We start from the raw sequence: 25,643 nt of genomic DNA on the forward strand, positions 1-25,643 counted from the left end.
TAAAGTCAGTTTAGAGCTTTGAGCAGCGTTTTGAGTATATGAATGTAATTGTAATTCTAGGCATACCTCGTGCTCCTTTTATAGTAGACGAATATACCTAGTAGAGTTGTATTAGGTAGGTGAATCCTACTTTGTAGGGATTCGGCCGTATCTTAAGGATTCTCCTGATTTGTCGAGATCTACCTTAATCTGATAAGAATCCTATTTAGGAACGTCTTCCTAAATAGTCTTATCTTCCTAAAGTAGAGCTTATCCTTCCATATGTAGTGTTTGTGTCCAAATAGGACAAGGTTTCCATATTTAGTCGTTTATCCGAATCCCGGACCTGACGCGCTCTTGGCGGATCATGTGGGATTCGGTCTTTATTAGTGTATTACCGAATCTTAGAGATTCGGTATCTCCTTCATATCTTTCCGTCTCCAGGGGGAGTCCGGTGTCGCCTGAGAGTGGATCTCCTGCAACTCGGCTCCATTATACTTACAGTAGGATTCGGTATCCATCATTAGCCCCCCCGCAAGTGAGCTGAAGTAGTTTGGCATTTATGCCTTAGTGGATTTTAGCTCTTTTGGAGCTGAGTTCTTTTATGCGCGCGAGTCGCTTTGTATTCCGGGCGAGTCGTTTCATATGTTTGTGGGTGACGTTTCTTCTTTAGTAAGATTCTGTATTGCCACGTGTTGTCCATCAGTAGAGGGTTATGACTGGATGAACGACAAGTGTCTTCGTGCGCCATTAGTATTATGGGATCTCGTCTTTTCAGTTTCTTTGGTTCAGGCTATATAATAGTTCATTTTCTTTCTTTTCCAACCTTTGCTTTCTCTGCAACTGCTAACCTTCAATTTCTTCAAGCTTTTCGTGGGTTTCCTTCTTCTGCTGTCAAGATTCCTCGTTTTCAAGTTGCTCCTTACCTTTCTTTTGATCCTGCGTATTTGCTTGCGAGGTATTTTACCTTTTCTTTAATTTTAATTTCCTGGTAGTTCTTCGTTTTTGATTTTGTTCCTTCTGTCCTTGTTCTTCGCATTGTTCTTCGTCTTGTTCTCCTTCTTTCCCCTTCTTTTGATCTTTTAGAGTTTTAATTTTTTCATCATTCCGTGTTTCCCCCCCATTTAAAAATTTTAAAATGTCAGAAGTAACTGAGGGGGCGAAGGGTGCTCGTGATGAGCTAGAATATACGCGGAGCTCCTTGTCAAGAGAGCAGATACTCGGTTATGCCGAGGATTTTAGCTTCCCCGGGTCGTATGTTATTTTGAGGCCGGCGAAATCGTATCGGGCGAATCATAGCACGGATTCGCCTTCTAAGATAGTAATTTTTCACGAGCAACTTTTAGCGGGTCTTAGGTTTCCCTTAGAGTCTTTAATCGTAGAGGTCTGTCATAATTTAGGTGTTCCTTTGGGCCAACTGCATCCGAACGCGATTCGCCTTCTTTGTTCTTTTATGGAATCGTGCAGGGTTCGGATGCAGGAGCCTTCGCTTGCTCTTTTTAATTATTTTTATGTTTTCTCCCGCCGAAAGGGTGAGGAATTTATTTTTGCTGGTGGTCGACCGAATCGGTCTCTTTTTAGTCTTCCTTCTTCTTTGAAGGGCTGGACCCCTAAGTTTTTCTTGGTTCAACACTCTTCTTTCTCCTCTTTTTCGCGGAGTTTTACTTCTAGTAAGGTTTCGCTTACTAATGTACCTGATTTGGATGATGGGGAGAAGGACTTCGCCCTGTCTTTGCTGTCGGATTGTCGTTTTGACAAGCCCAAGCACAGCGTTCTTTTAGAGCAGTATTTAAGTCGCCGTGAAATACTTTTGGCGGATCTTCCTTTAGAAGGTATTTTTCTAATCTTTGTTGTTATGTTTTGTTTTGTAGGATGTCGACTTCTCTTGAACATTTGCTTGATAATTTTCATGTCGATATGACTGTAGATATGGGCGAGGTGACTAGCGGCGTTCCTAATCCCTCTACAACTGCTGTGCCGAATCCGACGCCTGATTCGGTGAATCCGGATCTTGATCCTGCTTCTGGAGATCAAGTTCCTGCTGCGACTTCCGAGTCGCCTCTGCTTCCTTCGAAGGAGTCAGGTCCTTCTCTGAAGGGGTTGCCTACCGCCGGCCAGAAGCGTCCTGCTGAGGACCAGGCTGGGGCTTCTACCAAGCGTCCCAAGAAGAAGAAATCTTCTGGGGTGTCTTTCGAGGAGGCACCTCGGTTTGCTGCTTGGGCGGACGCGCAAAATCCGCCTCGTCTTTCAAACGTCGCCATTCTTCATGCTTGCATGGAGAATATTATGATAAAAGAGGACATTGAGTCCATTGATCGCGAACATGGCGATAATTTGGCTGAGTTCGCCTGTCTCGGCGGTTTTTCGGTATGCTTCTTTCTTTTTTATATTATGATTTGTTTCTCTTTTTTCTTTTGTTTTTCTTATTTGTTGTTTTCTTTCGCAGGTGGTCCAGTCCATCGCTGTTTTGGAGCGCCGCCGAAGGGATGCGGTGGATCAATTGAAGAAACTCCAGAGAGATTCCGAATCCTGGCTCTCCGAGAAACAAAAGATGGAGGAGGAGGCTGGCGAGGCGACCGGTCTGATCCAACAGCTGAGGTCCTCCGTATCTACCAAGACTCGGGAGATTTCCGCTTTAGAGGCTCGGGTTCGAACTTTGTCCGAGGAAGTCGAGTCTCTACAATCTTCTTCAGGTGCTCTCGCTAAGGAGAGGGATGATCTGAAGAAAGAAGAGGGGCGTCTCCGCCGGCGATTGGGTGACTCTGGGAGCTTTTATTCCCAAGTCATGACTCAATACCGGTTGGCGATCGGGGCAAAGCTGCGGGAGCAGAATCCTGGCGTCGATCTTTCTGGAGTCAATCAGTTGGATCCTGCTTCTTTAGCGAAGGAGGTGAAGGCGAAGCTTGATAAGCAGAAGCAAGACGCTTTGAATAAGGCTTAGTTTTTATTTTCTCCTTTTTGTATTTTTTGCTTTTTAGTATTTGTTGCTTTCGCCTCTCTTTTTTTGTATTGGATCGTGGGCGGATCCTTTGTAATTTTTCTTCTGTTAATATAATGATCTTTTGACCATTGCCTTTCTTTATTTGTAGAGTTAATCTAAACTCGTTTGTTGTTTTGAGAAGTTAATCTAAACTTCTGCTGGTGTAATTTATTTGTAGGTCCGAATGGATCCTTTTATTTATTTGACTCGGACGAGTCTAAATTATTTTTTAACTAAGATTCAAACGATTCTTGTTAAGTTGTATGTATTAGGTCTCGAGCGAGCCTATAAGATTTGTTTCGCCGAATCGCTTTTTATTTCAAAAATGGAAACAAGTACAAGCCCTGAATTTATTGATAATACTTTCTCAGGTGTTCTATATTCCAATATCTGGGTACCATGGACCCAGTTATTGTCTTTAGTCTATATGCGCCTTTGCCAGTAGCTTCTTCTATGATGAAGGGGCCTTCCCAATTAGCTTGCATTTTCTTTACTCCTGCGTTTCCTCTGCCAACTTCCGCGTTTCGTAAGACCAGATCGCCTCTTTGAAATTCTCTAAAATTCATTCTTTTGTTATGGTATTTTGCGGCTTGCTTCTTGTATGTAGCGGCTCGGGCTACCGCTTCATTCCTTCTCTCTTCTAGTAGGTCTAGACATAGTCTTGTTCTAGCCTCATTGGTTTCTTCTTCTAGATAGTTTACTCTGATACTGGGTATTCCAATTTCTACTGGAATTACTGCTTCAGTGCCGTAGGCGAGCCTGAAAGGTGTTTCGCCAGTTCCTTTTCTAGGAGTTGTTCTGTATGCCCATAGAACGCTGTATAATTCTTCTACCCAGTTCTCCTTGTACTGAGAAAGTCTCTTTTTTATGCCTTGTGCTATGGTTCGGTTGGTGACTTCTGTCATTCCGTTTGTTTGGGGGTGCGCCACCGAAGTAAATTTCAAATTGATCATTAGTCCTTTGCAAAATGCCTTGAACCGCTTGCAATTGAATTGTTTGCCGTTGTCTGCTATTACAGTGTGGGGTATGCCGAATCGGCATATTACTTCGTTTTTGAAGAATTCCTCTACTTTGGCTGCGGTGATGGTTGCGACAGGTGCTACCTCTACCCATTTTGTGAAGTGCTCTATTGCGACGATTAGGAATTTCGCTTGATGTTTTCCCGTTTCGAACGGTCCAACTATGTCAATCCCCCAAGTGGCGAACGGCCATGGGCTTTCCATTGATCCTTGAGGTACTGCCGGTACACGACTGATGTTGTCGTGTCTTTGGCATTTATCACATTTCTTGACTAATGCTTTTGCGTCTTCTTTGATGGTTGGCCAGTAGTATCCCTGGAGTATTGTTTTTCTTGCTATGGTGACTGCTCCTTCGTGCGCGCCGCATATTCCTTCGTGGATTTCCTTTAGGATGGATTCTCCTGTCTGAGGCGAGACACACCTAGACCATGGATGAGTTAATGAGGTTCGGTAAAGAACTCCATTGTGAAAAGAGTAGTTGGCAGATTTTCTGATGGTGCGAATGGCTTCGACTTTGTCTATTGGTAACTCGCCGCAGTCTAGATATTTGATCAGTGGAGTCATCCAGGAGTCGGCTTCCTCGATTGCCATGACCTCTGTTTTTCTGGTGCTTGGTGACTCGAGAATTTCCTTTAGCTGCATTTTAGTGAATAGATCTCCGAGTTCTGACGCTGATTTGGCGATGGCGTCGGCTTCGGTGTTTTCCTCTCTCGGGATTTGAATGATTTCCCATTGTCCTCCTTGTGCTTCTAGCTGTTGAAGCTGTGTTTTGACTTGACTCAGGTATTCGATCATCCCTGTTTCTTTGGCTTGATATTCTCCCTTGACTTGATTTACCACCAGCTGGGAGTCGCTATAGATCTTTAGGATTTCCGTTCTTATTTCTAATGCGAGGCCGAGGCCTGCGATTAGGGCTTCATACTCAGCTACATTGTTGCTGGCGGCGAATTGGATGTTTACTCCATATTCAATCTTGATTTTGTCGGGTCCTTTGAGGATGGCTCCTGCTCCAGCTCCTTTTTCATTTGATGCTCCATCTACGTGGAGTTCCCATACCAAGGCTGGTTTGGGTTGGCCGGTCTCGGTTGGAGTTATTTCTGCTACGAAGTCCGCCAAAGCTTGTGCTTTCAGAGTTGGGCGAGGTTCGTATCTTATGTCGTGTTCGCTGAGTTGGATGGACCAGTGGACTAATCTTCCGGAGGTTTCTGGTCGTTGGATCGCCTTTCGCAATGGTTGATTTGTCCTTACTACAACATTGTGACTTTGGAAGTAGTATCTCAGCTTTTTAGCTGTGGTCAGTACGGCAAGTGCCATTTTTTCGATCTCGGGGTATCGTGTCTCCGCGCCCTTCAGGACTCGACTAATGTAGTAGATTGGCTTCATCTCGTTATCTTCTTCCCTTACCAGCACTGTCCCGATGGTCTCGTTCGTGGTGCTGATGTATAGGTATAGTGTCTCCCCTTTCAGCGGTCTGCTTAGCAATGGTGGGGTGACGAGGAATTTCTTTATTTCTTCAAAGGCGTTCTCGCAGTCTTCATTCCATTCAAATTTTTGTGTTCCTTTGAGGGCTTTGAAGAAAGGCAAGCATCTTTTTGCTGAGCAAGACATGAATCTACCGAGTGCTGTGATTCGCCCGTTGAGTTTTTGAACTTCATTTATGCTTCTTGGTGCCTTCATGTCCATAATTGCTTTGATCTTCTCGGGGTTCGCCTCTATTCCTCTTTGAGATATCATGAATCCCAGGAATTTCCCGCCTTGTACGCCGAACGTGCATTTGTCGGGGTTCAGCTTCATTCCAAACTTATTCAGTATGCTGAATGTTTCTTCAAGATCTTTTGCATGGGTTTCTTCCTTCTCGCTTTTGATGATTAGATCGTCTACATACACCTGGACTCGCTTTCCTATCTCGTCTTTGAACATGAAATTCATAAGTCTTTGGTACGTTGCTCCAGCATTTTTCAAGCCGAAAGGCATTGCCGTGTAGCAGTAAGTTCCTCCCTCCGTGATGAATGAAGTTTTTTCTTGGTCTTGCTCCTTCATCTGGATTTGGTGGTAGCCTTGAGCTGCGTCGGCTAGGCTATACATCGCGTGTCCAGCAGTAGAGTCCACTAGTTGGTCGATATCGGGGAGAGGGTAACTATCTTTAGGACACGCTTTGTTTAGATCGGTGTAATCCACACACATTCTATTTTTTCCGTTGGCTTTCTTTACGATAACTACGTTAGCTACCCATTCGGGGTAGTGGACTTCTCGTATGAATCCTGCTTTCTCCAGTTTTTCTACTTCTTCAGCGATTATTTTCTGTTTTTCTTCCGAGAACTTCCTTTTCTTTTGCTTCACTGGGTTCGCCGCTTCTGCTACATTTAGATCATGAGTAATGACGTGGGGGTCTATTCCGACTATTTCTGATGCGTTAGCAGCGAAGGTTTTGACGTTGTTTTTCAGCATGGCTGTGATTTCGCTTTCGATCTTTGGGTTCATGTTTGCGCCGAGATTTACTCTTTTCTCCTTGTCGAGTTGGAGTTTCTTTGTTTCGCCTTCGGGTGCTGTTTCTTTTTCTTCGATGTCGTGATTAAGGATTTCTTCTATTGCCATTGCTTCGCCTGATTCTCTTATTGCTTGTTCGTAGCACTTTTTCGCCTCGGCTCGGTTTCCTTGTATCGTGATAATTCCTTGTTTCGTCGGTATCTTCATGGTTAGCGCCTTTATGCTTGTCACGGCGGCTGAGTCGTGGAGGAAAGGTCTCCCCAGTATCGCGTTGTACGGCAGGTCGATTTCTACGACGCTAAACCGTGTAGGTAATTCCTCGCTTTTCCTTGTCCTTCCTAGCTTGACGTCGAGAGTAGTTGTTCCATTGGGCTTAATTGGCAAGCCCCCAAATCCTACCACAGGCGTGGCATTTCTCTTTAGTTCCGCTAGGTCTCCTCCTAGGCTTTCGTAGGCCTTTTTTGTTATCAGGTTTATTGCGCTTCCTTCATCGATTAGGATTCTCTCAACGTTCCAGTGTTCGATGATCATGGCCACTACCAGAGCTTCGTTGTGCTCTTCGGCTATTCTCCCGAAGTCCTCTCCGTCAAAAGTCACTGGAGGAGGAGTTGAGAGTTCTGTTGCTTTTCGTTTTCTCTGTGTCGTTTGATCTTTCAGGTTTACTCTTTCAGAAGTCATCTTCTTCAATGAGATTTGTTTTTGAGTTCAGAAAAGCTCCTTCTTTTGAAGTTTAGTTAAGCTTTTCCCACAGACGGCGCCAATTGATGGAGTCTGCCTTCTGAACCGGTGAGTGAACCTGCAAAACAGGGTAGAAGCTAACCGGACGGTGGTTGTCCGATTAACTCTCCGATGCTAAAGTCAGTTTAGAGCTTTGAGCAGCGTTTTGAGTATATGAATGTAATTGTAATTCTAGGCATACCTCGTGCTCCTTTTATAGTAGACGAATATACCTAGTAGAGTTGTATTAGGTAGGTGAATCCTACTTTGTAGGGATTCGGCCGTATCTTAAGGATTCTCCTGATTTGTCGAGATCTACCTTAATCTGATAAGAATCCTATTTAGGAACGTCTTCCTAAATAGTCTTATCTTCCTAAAGTAGAGCTTATCCTTCCATATGTAGTGTTTGTGTCCAAATAGGACAAGGTTTCCATATTTAGTCGTTTATCCGAATCCCGGACCTGACGCGCTCTTGGCGGATCATGTGGGATTCGGTCTTTATTAGTGTATTACCGAATCTTAGAGATTCGGTATCTCCTTCATATCTTTCCGTCTCCAGGGGGAGTCCGGTGTCGCCTGAGAGTGGATCTCCTGCAACTCGGCTCCATTATACTTACAGTAGGATTCGGTATCCATCAGTAATTTTAAAATAAGTGAACTGAATATAAATTTAATATTAACTCAATGTTAACTCAATATAAACTCAAAGTAAACTTATTGTGAAATCAATATAAATTCAATATCAATTTAATGTTCACTGAATGTTAACTCAAAGTAAATGTTTTGATAAATAATTATAAATTTAAAATGAAATTATTTTTTATTATTATATAAAATTATTTTTCTATAATTTATACTTTCAAAAATAAACTATAGTAGATTGAAAGTAAAATATTTAAGTTTTTATTACAGTAATTTGTGTAAATTTAATGCTAACTCAATATCGACTCAATGTCAACTTAATAACGACCTAATATCAACTCCATGTAAACCTAATGTCAACTCAATGTAAATAAATGTCAATTCGAAGTAAATATTTTAGTAAGTATAATTTTAAAAATCAACTTAATATCAGCTCAATGTAAATTTAATATCAACTCAACGTAGACTCAATGTCAACTCAATGTAAACCTAATGTCAACTCAATGTTATCCTAATATCAACTCAATGTAAACCTAATGTCAATCCGAAGTAATTTTTTAGTAAATTATTTTAATTTTGAAATGTAAATTAATATCAACTCAGTGTAAACTTAATAACTCAACGTCGACTAAATGTCGACTCAATGTAAACCTAATATCGACTCAATGTCAACCTAATGTCAATCCGAAGTAATGTTTTAGTAAATTATTTTAATTTTCAAATGTAAATTAATATTAACTCAATGTAAACTTTATAACTCAACGTCAACTCAATGTAAACCTAATGTCGACTCTATGTCAACTCAATATAAACCTAATGCCGACTAAATGTTAACTCAATGTAAACCTAATGTCAATCTGAAGTATTTTTTTAATAAATTATTTTAAATTTGAAATGTAAATTAATATCTACTTAATGCAAACTTAATAACTGAATGTTGACTCAATGTCAACTTAATGTCGACTTAATGTCAACTCAATGTAAACCTAATGTCGACTCAATGTCAACTCAATGTAAATTACATGTCAATTCAAAGTAAATTTTTTAGAAATTATTATAATTTTAAAAATTAACTTAATATCAACTCAATTAACATATATAATCTGTTTTGAGTTTATGCCGAGTTGATATTAAGTTGATTGCGTTTTTAATACATTAATTTATAAAATCTATTTTAACTTAGTTTATTTTTAGTTAATATTTAATTAGAATAAATTATTTTAAATTTTGACAAGCGTAATATCTTATTAGTGTTTTATAATAATATATTATTTATAATCTCACTCCTAATTACTTATTAACGATATTTAATGCTGCTCTCCAATCCATTTGGAGAGCAGCTTGTATTAAAAAAAATTAATAATTGGAAAATTAATCATTAGTATTTAATGATTGGTTTCCCAATTATTTGCGTTTAATTATTATATGGCATGTTTTAATTTTTATAAAACTCTAACCCCTTATAAAATTTAAACTCTTAAAACATTAATTTTAAAAATATAACTTTTAATTTCTAACTTCCAATTAATCCAGTTACGATAGTTTTTTATTTTTATCGATGTTCATTATATCATTTGATGATTATCCGTTAATTTTATTTATTTAATATTTATTAATTCTGTTAGTAAGTTTTTGGATTATTTAATAAATTATACTTTATCAATCGAAAGAGAAATCATAATTATGAGATAAAAATAGAAAATAAATTAATGATAACAATATTTTACAAAAAATACAAAACATTTCAAGATTCCGGAGTTAACTTATTTAATATGTACTTTTTGTAAAATATTATTGCAATTTTTTTTCTATCTTTTAATAATTATGATTTCTTTTTCGAATGATAAAGTATAATTTAATAAATAATCAAAAAACTTACTAATAAATATTAAATAAATAAAATTAACGGATAACCATCGAAACGATATAATGAACGCCGATATAAAAAATAAAATAATCGTGATTAGATTAATTGAAAGTTAGAAATTAAAGATTATATTTTTAAAATTAATTTTTTAAGAGATTACATTTTAGGAGTTAGAATTTATAAAAATTAAAACATGATCATTAAATGCTAATGATTGGTTCTCCAATTTTTTTTAATACAAGCTGCTCTCCAAATGGATTGGAGAGCAGCATTAAATATTGTTAATAAGTAATCATGAGTGTTAATAAGTAATTAAGAGCTGCTCTCCAATCCATTTGGAGAGCATCATGCAAATTAGCGTGCAGTTAGAGAAAAGACACTAAATGGAAAATACACAAAATTGTGGCACAAAAAGAGAAATACACTCCCTATACGCTATAATCTGAGAAATAACCCTATTAATTAACTAGAAGAAAGGACCAAGCAATGAAAATGGATTGTAATACCATAGAGAATAAAATAACACTGCATAAATTTTTGTTATAGTACTTAATATCAATAAATACAATAAGTTTGTTTCAATTGAAAATAAATATTCTATAATTTTAGCATTATAGTAGGTTTACATAATAAAAGATTACCTTAATTAAAAATATATTGATTGAAATATAAATAAATACAAATTTTATCATCTACAATCTTTTATTCGAAATAAAATTAACCTACAAATTTTTTAAAGTAAAAATATTACTTTTCATTTCAACATTTTATATGCCAACAAATCAGATTATGTTAAATCAAAATAGCAAATGATAAAATATCTAAAAAATAATAATAATTGTAATATTTAGTTTTATAATTGAAATAATATTCGTATGAGTTTTTCTTAGTTGTATGTCGCTTTTTCATAAAAAAATATTAAGTTCAACATGTTGCTCCAATATTATATAAAAAAAGTTAATTTAAGTTCGATTAAGAAAATCTATCTTTTGATATATGTTTACAACCTAATATAATGAGTTATCTATACGGTATGAGATTCAAAGGTTTTAGAGCTTATTTGTTAAAAAATTCTTGTCAACCACGTTTTTAGGATAGATACGGCGTAAATCTAGTGCATCTTATAATTTGATGGCATATCAAAATTGATTATAATATAATATTATAAAAATACAAGATTATAATATATTTTTATAAATTTATTGATATCTATTCATAAAATATTTTTAATTTAAATTCTTAATTTTAAGATATATTTTAAAATTTTAGTTTTTATATTTTTCAATTTTCAGTTTGGACCCCCTTGATATAAAAGTTTGCATCCGTGTATATATATATATCAGAGCCTGACATACAGTGACGGATACAGAAACATTGAAGAGGGGGACCCATTTTTAAATATTATAATAGAACTTTTTAAATACAACGTAAAAACAAAGATAATGGAACTTCTTAAATGGAATGGAAGGAGTAATATAAAAAATTACATTTAAAAATAAAAATAATTAGTCTATGTAGCAAAATCTAAATACAATAAATTATGTAATTCTAATTTTGAATAAATAAAAAATAATACTCCCTCCATTTTTTTTAGTTGTCACTTTAGACAAATGTGTTTTTCCATCAATAGTTGTCTTTTTAGAAATTCAAGATAACATTAGCTACAATTGTCACGACCCAAATTATTGAGCCGCGGCCGGCGCTAGAGAACGGGAGTGGTAGCTCCGGAACCCGTAGCAAGCCTAAAACCACTGTAAATTTTTCGCGATTAAAACATATTATTATATATAATACATTATCTGAAATCTTCTTTAAATAATATAATTCAATTATTAAAATATCGTATTCCTTTTCTGAAAACATTCGCGAAACAATTCTTAGAAACCAGGGTCTTACCGAGCGATATCTCATATCCAGCACCGCCCTGTTTCTGATCACAAACATCACCAATTCCACTCACGGCAAGTGGTATCAAATTCAAACGGATAAACATCATCTTTCTAAACAATTCATTTATAAAATTTATATCAGAGTTAACATTTTAAATACCGTTTGAAATCAAATCATAAGTCTTATTTTGACACCTACTGACCACTGCAGCTCTAAGGACTCGTACTTTGTGCAAGTCAGAAGACTTCTAACACAAAGGAGATGGTCTGTCTGATCCGACTCTGATCACCTGAAATAAAACATTATGAGGGAGTCAGTATTTTGGGAAATACTGAGTGAGTTGACATCTACTAACCGTATTATAAAAATATAACATCGCATCTTAAGAAAACAATATTATAAAACACATAAACATGTATTTGATCCGTACGAAACTAATATCCTAGCATGCGACACATTTCTCGAGTAATCATATATCATTCAACCCAATCGTAAATCTCAAGCTATGAGTCCAACTCACTGGTGGGCCCAGCCCACTAGATACGGGAACTTCCAGACTACACCGTAGCCGAGTTCACTCTCGTATCGAATTCATATCATATCATATGTATCCAATCATTTCTCAAATGCAAACACACTAGACTGACTCAATACTGGTGATCACACAGCCTATTGACACCCAATAGGTAGCTAGTTTCTTCGGATCGAATACTAGTTCTCGTATATAAAAATTAATAAAACATATAACATTTCAATCAATTGTATATAATGCGATGCGTGTAAACAGTATATATATTTCTATAGAAAATAACTTTAATATATAATACGTGAAAGTAAAGTGCAACTCACAGTGACCGCTATCCAAGACCGCATTATTATAATCCCGTAAACGTAAGCTCCATGCGTCGTTCTCGTAGCTATTCCAGCTCGTTAGCCTGGTAGCTCGTCGGTATGTCACTCACCTATTCACGTTACTCGTACGTTTAATTCATAAACGTAAACTGAATACTAAAATCCTAAGTTTTAAACTTAGGTTAACACGATCTTATTCTATATATGTCTTTTTAACTTTGATCGTGTTCTAATACTTAGTCGAGATATTTGTTATATCTCTTGTTAATTGATTTCTAATCATATGTTTCTTATATCTCGATATCCTAATCGAACACGTCATGTTCGACATCCAAATTTCTCGTTTTTGGGGCTCATGTTTCCTTTTCAATGTCCGACACTCTTAAAGTCGGAAAACGGGGTCATAGCGGGGCGAAAATAACCTTTAGGTGCTTTGAATAAGTTGTGCGCCCGCATAGCCTTAATGCGCGCCCGCGCAAGATAGTTGCGCGCCCGCGCAAGATTGTTACGCGCCCGCGTAACATACTTACGCGCCCGCGTAACATACTTACGCCCCCGCGTAAGATAGTTACGCGCCCGCGTAAGATAGTTACGCGCCCGCGTAACAATAACATTTGTTACGCGCCCGCGTAACATTGTTACGCGCCCGCGTAACATAGTTACGCGGCCGCGTAGCTCCTCGACTCGTTTTCGGATATTCCGACGTACTTAAACTCGATTCCGTCATACTTCTATTTCATTTTAACACAAACTCAACTCCAAATTCACCAAAACGACACTAGAAACGCGATTACGATTCGTTTAAAATAGAAACAATCCTTATTCTCTAATTTTAGCAACAAAAACGTCGAGGTTACCTTAATTTGAAGCTCAAAGATGATAGAGAATCGAATTCTGAACGAATCGATATAAAGAACGCTCGATTTGGACGAGAAATGGCGAAACGACGACGGATCGTAATCGATCGTCGAAAGCTTCTGTAACCTTCCTTTTCTCCTTCTGATCCTTTCCCATTCCTTATGCGTAAGGAAATGTAACATATAAGTTGGTAAATTTGCCATTTTGATCCTTCATTTCTTTATCTTAAACCATTTCTCTTTTAAACTTTATAATTTAACCAAATGGTTAAATTATCCTTTTAACTCGATTAATTACGTATTATTTATATTCATATAAATAATACTAACTCAATATTATTATTTTCCGCCAAAATCTTTTAATTACTATTCTCGAGACTTAATTAGCTAATTTACACTTTAGCCCTTAAACTTCTCAAAAGTTGCAATTTAGCCCAAAACGCATCCGCGTCCAAATTTTAAAAGGTCTCCGATTGACCCGAAACTTTTACCATATATACTATAAAACATTTCGCGGGGCTTGGCGAAATAATTTTCACTTCGGAATTTATATGGCTAAATTACCATTTTAGTCCATGTACTTTATTTTGCGACTTTCTTAACATTTTTCTTTTCAATTCCAATCTTGTCTTTAGAATTGAACTATATTATTAAATTCCTCGCATATAATCCTTTCCAAAACCGCCCTGTTAGAATTTTATATTTATCCTAATTTCTCAAAAAAATTTCCGATATTACCACTCCAGCGACTCAACACTAGACACGTGGATCAATTAGACAATTTAATCATTTGGGGTATTACAACTATGTTCCAAATTTATCCCTCCCCTAATAAATGACTCTATGACTCAATATATAAAAGCATTTATTAAATAGTAGGGTTATTTGGATATTTACTCTCATAATTTAAGACAAAAACCCCACTTTCTTAATATGTACAATTTTAGCTAAATGGACAACTAAAAAAAAATGAAGGGAGTAATGATTAATGGTTGATTGAATTTTTTTTATTAATGTTTATAACTTATATAAATTTTAATAAAAAAACAGAAAATTTCATCTTACTTTTGCACAATAAATAATAATTTTACAATTTATCACTAATTTTTAAGATTAGCAGTATAATTTAAATAAAGAAAAAATTAACTTACCTATTGAAGATTTGAAATTTGACCGCTAAAGTGTAGAGATAACTAAAAATTTAATGTTTTAAACATGCTGTAAGTTTCTACAAAAAAAGGAAAATAAATATAGATTTAATCACCAAAAAATTTCAAATTTATGCGTCTTGTGTCAGATTTAGCCAAATCTTTAAAAACCACCAAATTTAGCCAAACCTTATATGTTGTGTTTCTTTTCAGCCATTTTCAAATCGAACCGAATTTATTGCCTATGTGTCATCCATGTCACTTCCGACTCAGAAAAATTAATTGACATGGCAATATTTCAAACTACTAATCCAACCAAATCAAACCATATAATAAACCAAATCCAAATAAATCAAATCTATTTAATAATTAATTACTTTTTAAATTAAATATAAATAAATTTATCACAATTTATAAAAATTAATTTAAAATTATATTCAATTAAAATAAACTTTAATTATCTCAATATTTTATTTTTATTCTGATTAAAATTCATTCTGACTAATCAATTTATTTAAATTAAATTTAGTAATATATTCGGAAAATTTTAATTATTTTTAAGATTTGATTATTTCTTTATAATTTAAAAAGTTTAAAACTATATTAACTTTTAAATAAAAAAAACAAAAACCATTTATAATTTTAACCCGTTAAAATTCCGACAAACCCAACCGCTGCCGTCCGGCTAACAAATTCCGGCCACAACATATACAATTTGGCTAAAATTTGGTGGGTTTTAAAGGTTTGACTGAATCTGACACAAGATGTATAGGTTTGATATTCTTTGGTGATTTTGTCTAAATTATAGAGATATAGATGATACTGATACAAATCGAAAAAGGAATTTTTATTGTTTGAAAAAGTAAAAAATGATGGTCCTGGATCCCACTCGAAAATTTAAACAGAAAAACAAGTTGTAGATTTCCGTATTTTACTTGAGCTTCAATTTGAAAGGATCTCTAGAGACTATTTGAGAGGGGGGGGGGGGGGGGGTCCAATGTCCTCCTTGTCCCTAACCTCTATCCGTCACTGCTGACATATAATGTTCTCCCATTACACTAAATCTATTTTTTGATATCAAGCTATGTCTTCTATCTATTTTTACCATACAAATAATAAGATAGACAAACATTGCATATTCACATATAATTAAGTATCCAAATACAATTTTTCTGTTATTCTGCTATTAAATTTTGAAGTTCAGATTAAATTAAGGTTAAATGAATTCTATCTTATTTATAGTTATACTTGACATATAAATTGAGAATGATTAAACTAAAATGCTATATTATCATACTTAAAAATTAACTAAACAATTAATAATGGCAATCTCAAAGAAGGTGGCTGTAATTTGTTTGTGCATGTTAGTTTGCATGAACATATTGACAGAAGATGCAAATGCCGAGAGTATTGGTAGTGGAGCTATGGGATCAAATGCTAATCATTATTCTGTCTTTAGTATTCATTTATACTCTTAAAGTTTGACACCAAAATCAAACAAAACTCTCAATATCCTGAAAAGTTTAAATTTGCCCCCCAACGTCTTAAAAAGTGAATAATCGTGCCCCCGACTAATAACGCATAAATAAGACGTTGAAAGCTTTTTTGTCAAAATTGGTGGTTTGGTTGTTCATTTTTAAAATATTGAAGATAATATTTGAGTTTTTCCGAACGTTGAGACTTTACTTGATTTTGAAAACAAATTTTAAGAATATAATAAATGACCCTTGGCGTAATTACTTAAAAACCACTCATCTTTAATTTTTTTTGCGTTTATATCCTGACTTAGGAAAAAAATTCAATTGTACCCTAATTTGAGTTTTTATGTTTCACCTCTACTTTCGAGGCATTAAATTGACATATTTTTATTTAAAAAAAGTTTAAAATAATCCTTCGTTTTTAGCAATACATTCTAATTATACGTTAAAGTTATTATTAGTACAAAAAACATCCTTCATAAAATTCAACAAATTATAATAATTTATTTATTTAATTTATATTAATTATATATTAATAAATATTTATAATTAGAAATCGTAAAAAATATTTTTACAATTAATAGGTTGGCATTGTCTGCGGAATAGGGGGCTAAAAAGGTTTGATCTATCCGCCATTGCAAAGAGTGATTAAATTTAGAATTGCAAGGCATCAATAACCCATACGAAAGTAATTAATATTCTATTATTGTTAGTTTTTATTATGTATTATTTTTTGTTTTTATTAATTTAATTTAACATAAAAAAACATCTCATATTCAATTGCTTAAATAATAGTTAAGCTAACTGTTTTGATATTAGATTCATTTTTCGTGGGTTCGAGCTTCTACTTGCTCTTTATTACTCAATCACGATATTGTATACTTGCAATTTTGTTGATTTTTTTTATTTTTTTTGAAAATTTGAAAAGCTCCAAATAGAAGACTTTCAAGAAGGAAGATTCAGATATTGATACTAGTCCTTTCTATCATCCATAAGGCAGTTTGTTTTTACAAGTTTGAGCATAATCGGTTTTTGTATTCTATGATTGATGTTTCTAGAATCCTTGATTTCTTATTTGTTCAATGTTTAATCTTGTTTCATGCTTTGAGCAAGAACTTTAGTTGTATGTGATTGTTTTTTATTAACGTACGACTCCTTGTGATTTTAACATATTTTCATTAAAAAAAGTAAAATGAAATATCAGTATATACCTGTTTGATTACCTTGATAAGAAATACTAGATTAAGACCGTTTTAAGGGAAGCTTCAAGAAGCTAATTTTTTGTTTTAACTTTTGTGTATAGGCCAAGTAATCTATAGTCTTACTTGGTGGCTACGTACTCTCACCTAGTCAAATTAAAATTTTGTTGATTATTAGTACTTTTAGAAACTTTTCTAAGTCCTAAATTACTAGTATATAACACACATAGATTTTCCATAGATTTGAGTAAAACAATTAGTGATCAATTCAAGATTAATGGAGTTTACACTTCTATACTACTGTTTGGCTTTAACTCTTCCTATTCTCTTTCTTTTCTTGAAATCATGGTCTCAAAAAAGAACACAACGCATAAAAAACCTTCCACCAAGCCCGCCTGCTATTCCGATTCTAGGTCATCTCCACCTCGTCAAGCCGCCCCTCCATCGATCCCTCCTTAGCCTCTCCAAAAAATACGGTCCCATCATTTCTCTCCGATTCGGTTCTCGCCCGGTGCTCATCGTATCATCACCATCCGCAGTCGAAGAATGCTTCACGAAAAACGACGTCATTTTTGCCAACCGCGCTGCTTTAACGATTAACACCTACGTCGGGTATAATTCCACCACTCTCGGAACATCTCCATACGGGGACCATTGGCGCAACCTTCGTCGAATAAGCGCTGTCGAAATATTCTCATCGCATCGCCTAAACTCGTTCATAGGAATCCGACGAGACGAAATAAAGAGCTTCCTTAAGACCCTCTATCAAGCTTCAGGAGAGGGTTTTGGTAAGGTGGAGTTGAAAGAAATGCTGATGGAGCTAAACTTGAATATAGTTATGAGGATGATCACAGGGAAGAGGTACTATGGTGAAAGAAATTTGACGGGCAAGGATGAGACAGAAGCAAAGGAAGTTAGGGATTTGGTGACTGAGCTTTTTGAATATGGTGGAGCCTCATATTTGGGAGATTTCTTGCCATTTTTACAGTGGATTGACTACGGAGGATTTTTGAAGAGAATAGAAAGGATTGGAAAACAAACTGATAAGTTACTGCAAGGTCTTATCGATGATCATCGAGATGATGATGAGGGTAGTTCTGGAAGAAGGAACACAATGATCAGTCATCTTCTTTCTCTGCAACAATCAGAAACACAAAGTTTTTCAGATGAAAATATTAAAAGTCTTATTCTGGTTAGTGATACTTTTATTTTTTTAATCTTTGCTCATTAATCTTTTCATTAATTTAATTTGCCGCCCGTATAGTTTATTTAGTTGCATTGCATGTAGTCGAGTTGATCAATAATAATGACAAACATAGGAAAATCTAATAACTAAACATTTTCTTGCACATATTTATAAGGGAAAATAGTGTTTTAAATCCTTATCTTTTATCAAAACGACAAACATATTCTTAAAAGTATTTTGTGATAATCTAGTCCATAATATTTTGTATTTTTTAATAAGTATATCAAATTTTCTATTTAAATCTATTTTCAAACACATAATCGTCGTTTAGAGCCACAAAATCCTTTTTAAATTGAAATAAATTATCAATTGTATAAAATAATCATTCATGAAATCAAAATTAAATCATTAACTATAAAAAAAAAATCTCAAGAACATGTTTAAAATGAGGATTAAGTATATTTATCACAAATTTTAAAATTGACGTGTAAAATTGTCATAATTTTTTTTAAGACAAACTCATTTTCTTACAACACAGGACATAATATTTGCTGGTACAGAGACAACAGCCGTTACATTAGAATGGGCAATGTCTTGTCTTATAAATCACCCAGACGTTCTTGACAAAGCCAAACAAGAATTGGACAGTCAGATTGGCCAAGAAAACTTGCTTGATGAATCAGATCTCTCTAAATTACCATATTTGCAGAATATCATAACAGAGACATTAAGATTATATCCAGCCGGACCGCTTCTTCTCCCACACGCATCGTCTCAAGCGTGTACTGTCGGAGGATACCATGTAGAAGCCAATACAATGCTTATGGTTAATGCATGGGCTATACATAGAGACCCTGAGATATGGGACGATGCGCTTAAATTTAAACCCGAGAGGTTCCAGATTATGGGAAGCAACGATCAGATTTACAAGTTGATGCCTTTCGGAATGGGACGAAGGTCATGTCCGGGAATGGGTCTTGCTAACCGTGTTTTAGGGTTTGCTTTGGGGTCTATGATTCATTGCTTTGATTGGAAAAAGATTAGTGATGAAGAAATTGATATGTCTGAAAGAGTTGGTCTCACCATGCCCAAAGCTGAGCCTTTACAGGCTATGTGCAAGGCTCGTGCTATCATGAAGAAATTGGCATCTTCTTTCTGATGAAAATAAATTTGATTGTAAAGTTATTAAGACTCTTATTGTATTTAGATTCCAGTATTTAGTTATCATATTTGAAATAAAGTTGTTTTGCCTTGAGATTCAGGTGTAACATTTGTTCAATTTAGTAGTGCTGTGTCGATTTTAAGCTGTTATTGTGTAGAGTATTCACGGGAAATAGCTATAATTCGTTAACCGTTTTGTAAAAATACAATAGTTGGATAACTGTTCTCTATTTTTTTATAATTCAGCTCATTTAATAAAAAGACCATAGTTGGGTAATTGCTAAAATACTTAACGTAAGCTAGTCAGTTCTACTCAGAGGTTCAGTCGTGATGCAATGATTGGATGACGCTAATTCAATATAGCTAGATTCGGTCTAAAGTGTAGTTTAAGGTTCTAAAAAACATGAAAAAACAATAAGATGATCAATATTAAAATGTATAGTAAGCATTAGAGAACCGAATAAAAAACTTATTTTTTGATTTTAATAATTTTCCGATCCAATCGAATTAATGTTCAGCCATCAATTTTTAAGTGAATTGGCGTTGTTAATTATTTTAAAATGAGTTTCAATTTTTTTTAAAAAAATTAACCTAAACAATATTTGACATAGGAAAAAAAATTAATTGGTTTGTTATCATGCCAAATAAAATTCCAACCTCTATAATTTCTGGTTCCGCCACTAAATATAAAATTATATAAAATTTATAGTTTTCTATTTTCTAAATTTTAAAATATTCACATTCTATTAAAATTGATAAAATTATAATTAATGTTTCACCTATAACATATAGCTATAGTAATGTTCTCCCATTACAACAAAACTATTTTTATATAGTGGAGCTATGACTTCTATCTATTTCCACCACACAAATAGTGAGACAACTAACTTAGCATAACCATAGATAATTCAGTATTCAAATAAAAGTTTCCTGTTATTTCTCTATTAAACTTTGAAGTTCAGATGAAATTTAGGTTAAATGAATTCTATGTTATTTATAGTTAAAGTTGGCATATAAATTTAGAACGATTAAACTAAATGCTAAATTATTATAATACTTATAAATCAGCTAAACAATTAATAATGGAAATCTCAAAGAAGGTGACTATAATTTGTTTGTGCATGCTAGTTTGCATGTGTATATTGACAGAAGATGCAAATGCCAGATATCTTGGTAACGGAGCAGTAGGATCAGATAATCCTATATGCAGCAAACAAAATCCCGGGGCGTGCAAGAAGGGCGATGCAAACGGATACAATCGAGGCTGTGAGAAACAAGATAAATGTCGACGATTTGAGGGTGAGGGAGGCCAAACCAGCAACGGGGGCAGCAAGGGAGGCAGCAAGGTGGGCGGCTGATCAGTTATTTATATAATTGTATATAATCGATTATAGCTAAATATTTCGGAGTATCTGAGATCGAATTCCCATGGAGGAACTCAATAATGTTTACTAATTTAGTTTTTTTTGTAAAGTTACAAATTCTCTAAAGTGTTATAAAAATAATAATATAATAAAAATTCTAAAACAATAATGAAATTTCACGTCTCATATATTTTAAAATGTTGATCATTCATATTATATTGATTTTTATAGTTTTTTATAATGACAATTGCATCTTCATTATCTTCATTCTCTATTAAGCTACAAAAATATAACATTTATACAAAGTTAGCCAATATAGAGTTGAAATTAAAAAATGAGACTCAAAATTTTGGACACAACTGAAAAAAGTCTTTCAAATTGAACATAATTATAAAATTTTAAAAAATTAATTGTGATCAATAAAGACATAAAAGTTTGGATTGAAAAAATAATTACGCATTCAAAAATCTATGTTTATTTTTCAATTTGCAATCCATCATATAAAGCAAACATGAAACAATAGGGAAAATTACAACATAACTATTGTGCCATATTATTTATAGAACAAATTAATTTTGCGTTAGCTAAGTAAAAAAATTAATGATAAAAAAATAAATTATAATTAAAAGTTTTTTTTTGTTGTAAATACTCATTTGTTGTAAATATGACATTGTTACAATTATAGTATGGGATAAACAGTTAAATAATAAGGCGGTCACTATTGATATGTATGTATAATAAGCATAAGATAATTGAATGGGTAATTGATTTTGGAGGTCACTGTACTTTTTAAAAATTGCAAAATGATGACCGAACTTCAAAACGTAACATTTTAGTTATTATACTATTTGGTTATGTTAAGATAAAAGGATTTTTGATCACTGAAGAAAAATATTTTGAGCCGATTTTTTGTTGATTGTGTGTATATATGAAATATAAGGTATTATTTGTCATAAATAATTAAAATTTGATTATTACATATGTATAATTTGACCGTAAAACACTTAAAAACCTTCCAAAATTACATATTTAAAAGTTTAGTGACCATTTTGTTACGTTTTGAAGTTCGGTCACTATTTTGCAATTCTTGAAAAGTACAGTTACCTCTAGAATCAATTACCCATAATTGAATGGAAAACTTATTTTATGATTTTAGCAATTTTCAATCCAATCAAATTAATAAACTATCAACTTTCAGGCCTCGCTTAGTTAGGATAAGCGAGTAAGGAAAGTTTAACTTTCCGAAAAATAGCAAGATTTTCTTATTTGGTTCAACTTATACGTGTTACTTCCTGAAAAGTTAGCAATTTGACTTCCCTTTAACTAGGGATTAAATAAGTAGAACTTCCCTAGTTAACTTGATAGAAAATACAACTATATCCCTATATTTAATTACCCTAATTAGTTATTAAAGATAATATCGTCTTTAAATTTTAATTAATTAAAATTAAAATACAACTTTCCGAAAAGTTAAACCATGTAAAACAATTATCAATTTCTTTTCTACTAACTTCCTCAACAATTAACTTCCCGAGAAATACACTTCCCGAAAAGTATATATTTACGAATCAAGTGAGGTCTTAAGCGAATTGGTGTTATTAATATTTTCAAAAATTTAAAAGCTAAACAATAATATCATTTTACATAAAAAATAAAATACAATGACGATGTTATCATGTCGAATAAAATTCCGACCATCTCAATATAATTTCTGGTTCGCCACAAAATATAACATTATATTAAATTTATAGTTTTTTACTTTCTAAATTTTAAAATATATTCACATACCATTAAAATTGAAAAAATTAGGCAAAATTCAATCTCAGGTGCCTGTACTTTTTCCTTTTTGTTTAATTTATCCCTGGTTTATTTTATTTCTCTAGTTAGTCTTTGTATTTTTGTATTTAACAGCATTTTAGGCAATTTTTTTAAATAAATGATATTATTATTAGACACAACCACAAGTAACGGAGGGAAAAAAACTGAACAATCAAATAGTCTTTACAAAACAATCAATACATCTAAACACATTATTTTTAAAAAAATAGGAATTGAGGGTGAAAAGAAGCATAAAACCTAACTGCTCTATCAAATGGACGAGTAAACTAGATACTCTGGGAAAATGGAAATCGCATTAAACACTATGTTATTCCTATTTTTTCAAAACTCCCAACAACAAAAAAACCAAACAAGCCGCCATAATTCCTTGTATGATGGGATCAATAATTGTGAAATTCGATTTTAAAGAGACGAAGTAAAAATATTTTTTCTAAATGATCAAGTAAATAAAAAAATATATAGACTTCAAAATGAATTTTGCCATAAAATTATAATTAAAGTTTCATCCAACATGTGTTGCTCTATTGGAGTCCTTTTTTTAACTGAGCTAAACCTATTTTTTTTGTTTGTTGTTAGCATGAATTAACGAGGATTAATAATTAATATTATACATATTTTAAATCAGGCAAATCACGGTTCGAGGAGAGTTGGGGTCCAACTTCTGACATATGATGATAATGTTCTCCCATTACTCGATCTATTTTTAGATGGATATTAAACTCTATAGATCACTAGACGTTTCTCAAATTATAAAAAGGTCACTGAACACATTTTTTTTATAAAATGATCACTGAACTATACTTTTTGTTACAAAAGGATTTACCCATATAAAACGTACCGTTTTCACGTTAAAACGCAATATTTTCTTATGCAGTAAGCCAAAATTACAAAAAGGGATAGAGTTCAATGACCTTTTTTTAAGAAAAGATATAATCAATGACTTTTTCTTAATTCACGAAAAGTTTAGTGTTCTTTTTTATAATAACAGAAATATTTTTATGACAAAAGATATAGTTTAGTAACCATTTTATTAGAAAAGTTTCATTAGTGACCTTTAAGTAATTTTAAAAAAAAAAGCCTAGTGATCTACCGTCAAGAGAGTTCAATATCCATTTTTAGATAGTCAAGCTATGTCTTCTATCCTTTTTTACCACACAAATAATAAGAGGACAAACGTAGCTTTCCACAAATAATTTAGTATCCAAACAAATATTTCTTGTTATTTTTCTGTTAAATTGTGAAGCTGAGATAAAATGTAGGTTAAATGAATTCTATCTTATTTATAGTAATAGTCGACATATAAATTGAGAACGATTGAACTAAATGCTATATTATCATATTTAACAATAACCTAAACAAATAATAATGGCTATCTCAACGAAGGTGACAGTAGTAATCTGTTTGTACATGCTAGTTTGCATGTGTGTATTGAAAGAAGATGCAAATGCCGCAGGTATTGGTAATGGAGCTATGGGATCAAATACTGAGCATGGATGCAGCCCAAGAAACCCCGCGGCGTGCAAGGAGGGCAAAGGAAACAACTACGGACGAGGTTGTGAGAAACCAGACAAATGTAAAGGTTTTGGTGATGAGGGAGACCAAGGCGGCGGCAAGGTGGGCGGCTGATCGATTAATTCTATAACTAGTCGTAATACCGAGTATTTGCGCGGATCAAATTCATATATAATTTAATTTATATTTTTTTTTAAATAATATTAATAATTCAATTCCTTAAATTAAAACTAAAAATTTTAAATTTTTGAACTTATAATAAAATCCTAATCTAATAATCGAAATAATAAATTGCTTTAAAATACTAAATATTTATGATACGTCTTTTTTATTTTTTTATTATTATATATTTCTTGTACAGAATTTTTAACTTTATCTGTCCAGTAATTTTTTCCTAATAAATTTCAATAATAATAGCATATTTATTTTTTGCTCTTTTGTATTTTTTTTTGGACAAATGATAAGTGTATTGGAACACCCATAAAACAGTGAATGGCAAAAGAGTCTGACAAAATCAACTATAAAAATTACTATAGCAAAAATCAATAGAACGATAAACATCATTTACGGAATAAGGGAAACTCTGATTCCTAGTTCGATGATATTCCACTGCCTTGCAAACAGTTAAGAAAACCAAAATCTGAATGTTCGCTGATTCTTCCTTAAAAATTCGATTATTTCTCACTTTCCATAGATACCAAATGCCAAAAAACCAAATAAGCATCCAAATAGAGTGATGTCTACCCGAAGTTAAACCAATCCATTGCAAGAAAAAATTCTCAAGAGAAAACAAGGCCACCCAAGTAACGTTGCTGCTGTCCAAAATCAGATTCCAAAAACTCCAAGCCAACTTACAATGGAGAACAATATAAATTGTCGATTCCTCACTATCACAACAGGAGCACAAAATAAGGTCAGTAGCAAAAATACCTCTTCTCACAAAAGTCACGTTAGAAGAAATGCGATTGCGAGCCAACAACCAAACAAAAAGTTGGATACGGGGAGGTAGCGCTTCCTTCCGAATAGATGAAGCCAAGCACGAAATTCTAACCTGAGAAGAAATAGTAGTTGTCGAAAAAATATTTGCCATCGATGCCACTGTAGACTCTCTTGAATTAAGCTAAGAAAACCCGTTTATTACTGTCTGCAAATCGTCAAAATAAGGAAGCAAAATTTGCAACTGAGCAAACTACTCTTGTTACCTTTTATGCAGCCTCCTTAACAAAGAAAAATTACTGAATAAATTGAGCTGATTATCAAAGATAGCAACAACGAAAGCATGTTTATTTTTAAAAATTCGGAACAGCCCTGGAAAAACAGAAAACAGTGGCTCATGCAGCCAACGGTCTAACAAGAACCGAATCTGAGTTCCATCATCCATAGTCATCGAAATCGAGCTGACAAAACAATTATAGGAAGCTTTGTTCTTAAGACAAACCTGAAAAATACCTTTTCACATATGTGAA

The 25,643-nt window shown here is 33.7% G+C and overlaps 3 protein-coding genes across 3 annotated transcripts; 2 read left to right on the forward strand and 1 right to left on the reverse strand.

The window, feature by feature from the left end:
- Nucleotides 1-1,851: 1,851 nt before the first annotated feature.
- On the forward strand, nucleotides 1,852-2,920 carry LOC126666745 (uncharacterized). Its single transcript, XM_050359607.1, has 2 exons — nucleotides 1,852-2,346; nucleotides 2,426-2,920. Exons 1-2 carry the CDS (start codon nucleotides 1,852-1,854, stop codon nucleotides 2,918-2,920), a joined length of 990 nt encoding a protein of 329 aa, XP_050215564.1.
- Nucleotides 2,921-17,328: 14,408 nt separating this feature from the next.
- On the forward strand, nucleotides 17,329-19,556 carry LOC126670263 (cytochrome P450 81Q32-like). Its single transcript, XM_050363957.2, has 2 exons — nucleotides 17,329-18,307; nucleotides 18,840-19,556. Exons 1-2 carry the CDS (start codon nucleotides 17,393-17,395, stop codon nucleotides 19,458-19,460), a joined length of 1,536 nt encoding a protein of 511 aa, XP_050219914.1. The 5' UTR covers nucleotides 17,329-17,392; the 3' UTR covers nucleotides 19,461-19,556.
- Nucleotides 19,557-24,691: 5,135 nt separating this feature from the next.
- LOC126668639 (uncharacterized) lies at nucleotides 24,692-25,267 on the reverse strand. The gene has a single exon (XM_050361827.1). It carries the CDS (start codon nucleotides 25,265-25,267, stop codon nucleotides 24,692-24,694), a length of 576 nt encoding a protein of 191 aa, XP_050217784.1.
- Between the last annotated feature and the right edge of the window lie 376 nt (nucleotides 25,268-25,643).

The sequence above is a fragment of the Mercurialis annua genome, linkage group LG2 (assembly GCF_937616625.2).
Source record: "Mercurialis annua linkage group LG2, ddMerAnnu1.2, whole genome shotgun sequence".
Lineage (NCBI taxonomy): Eukaryota > Viridiplantae > Streptophyta > Magnoliopsida > Malpighiales > Euphorbiaceae > Mercurialis > Mercurialis annua.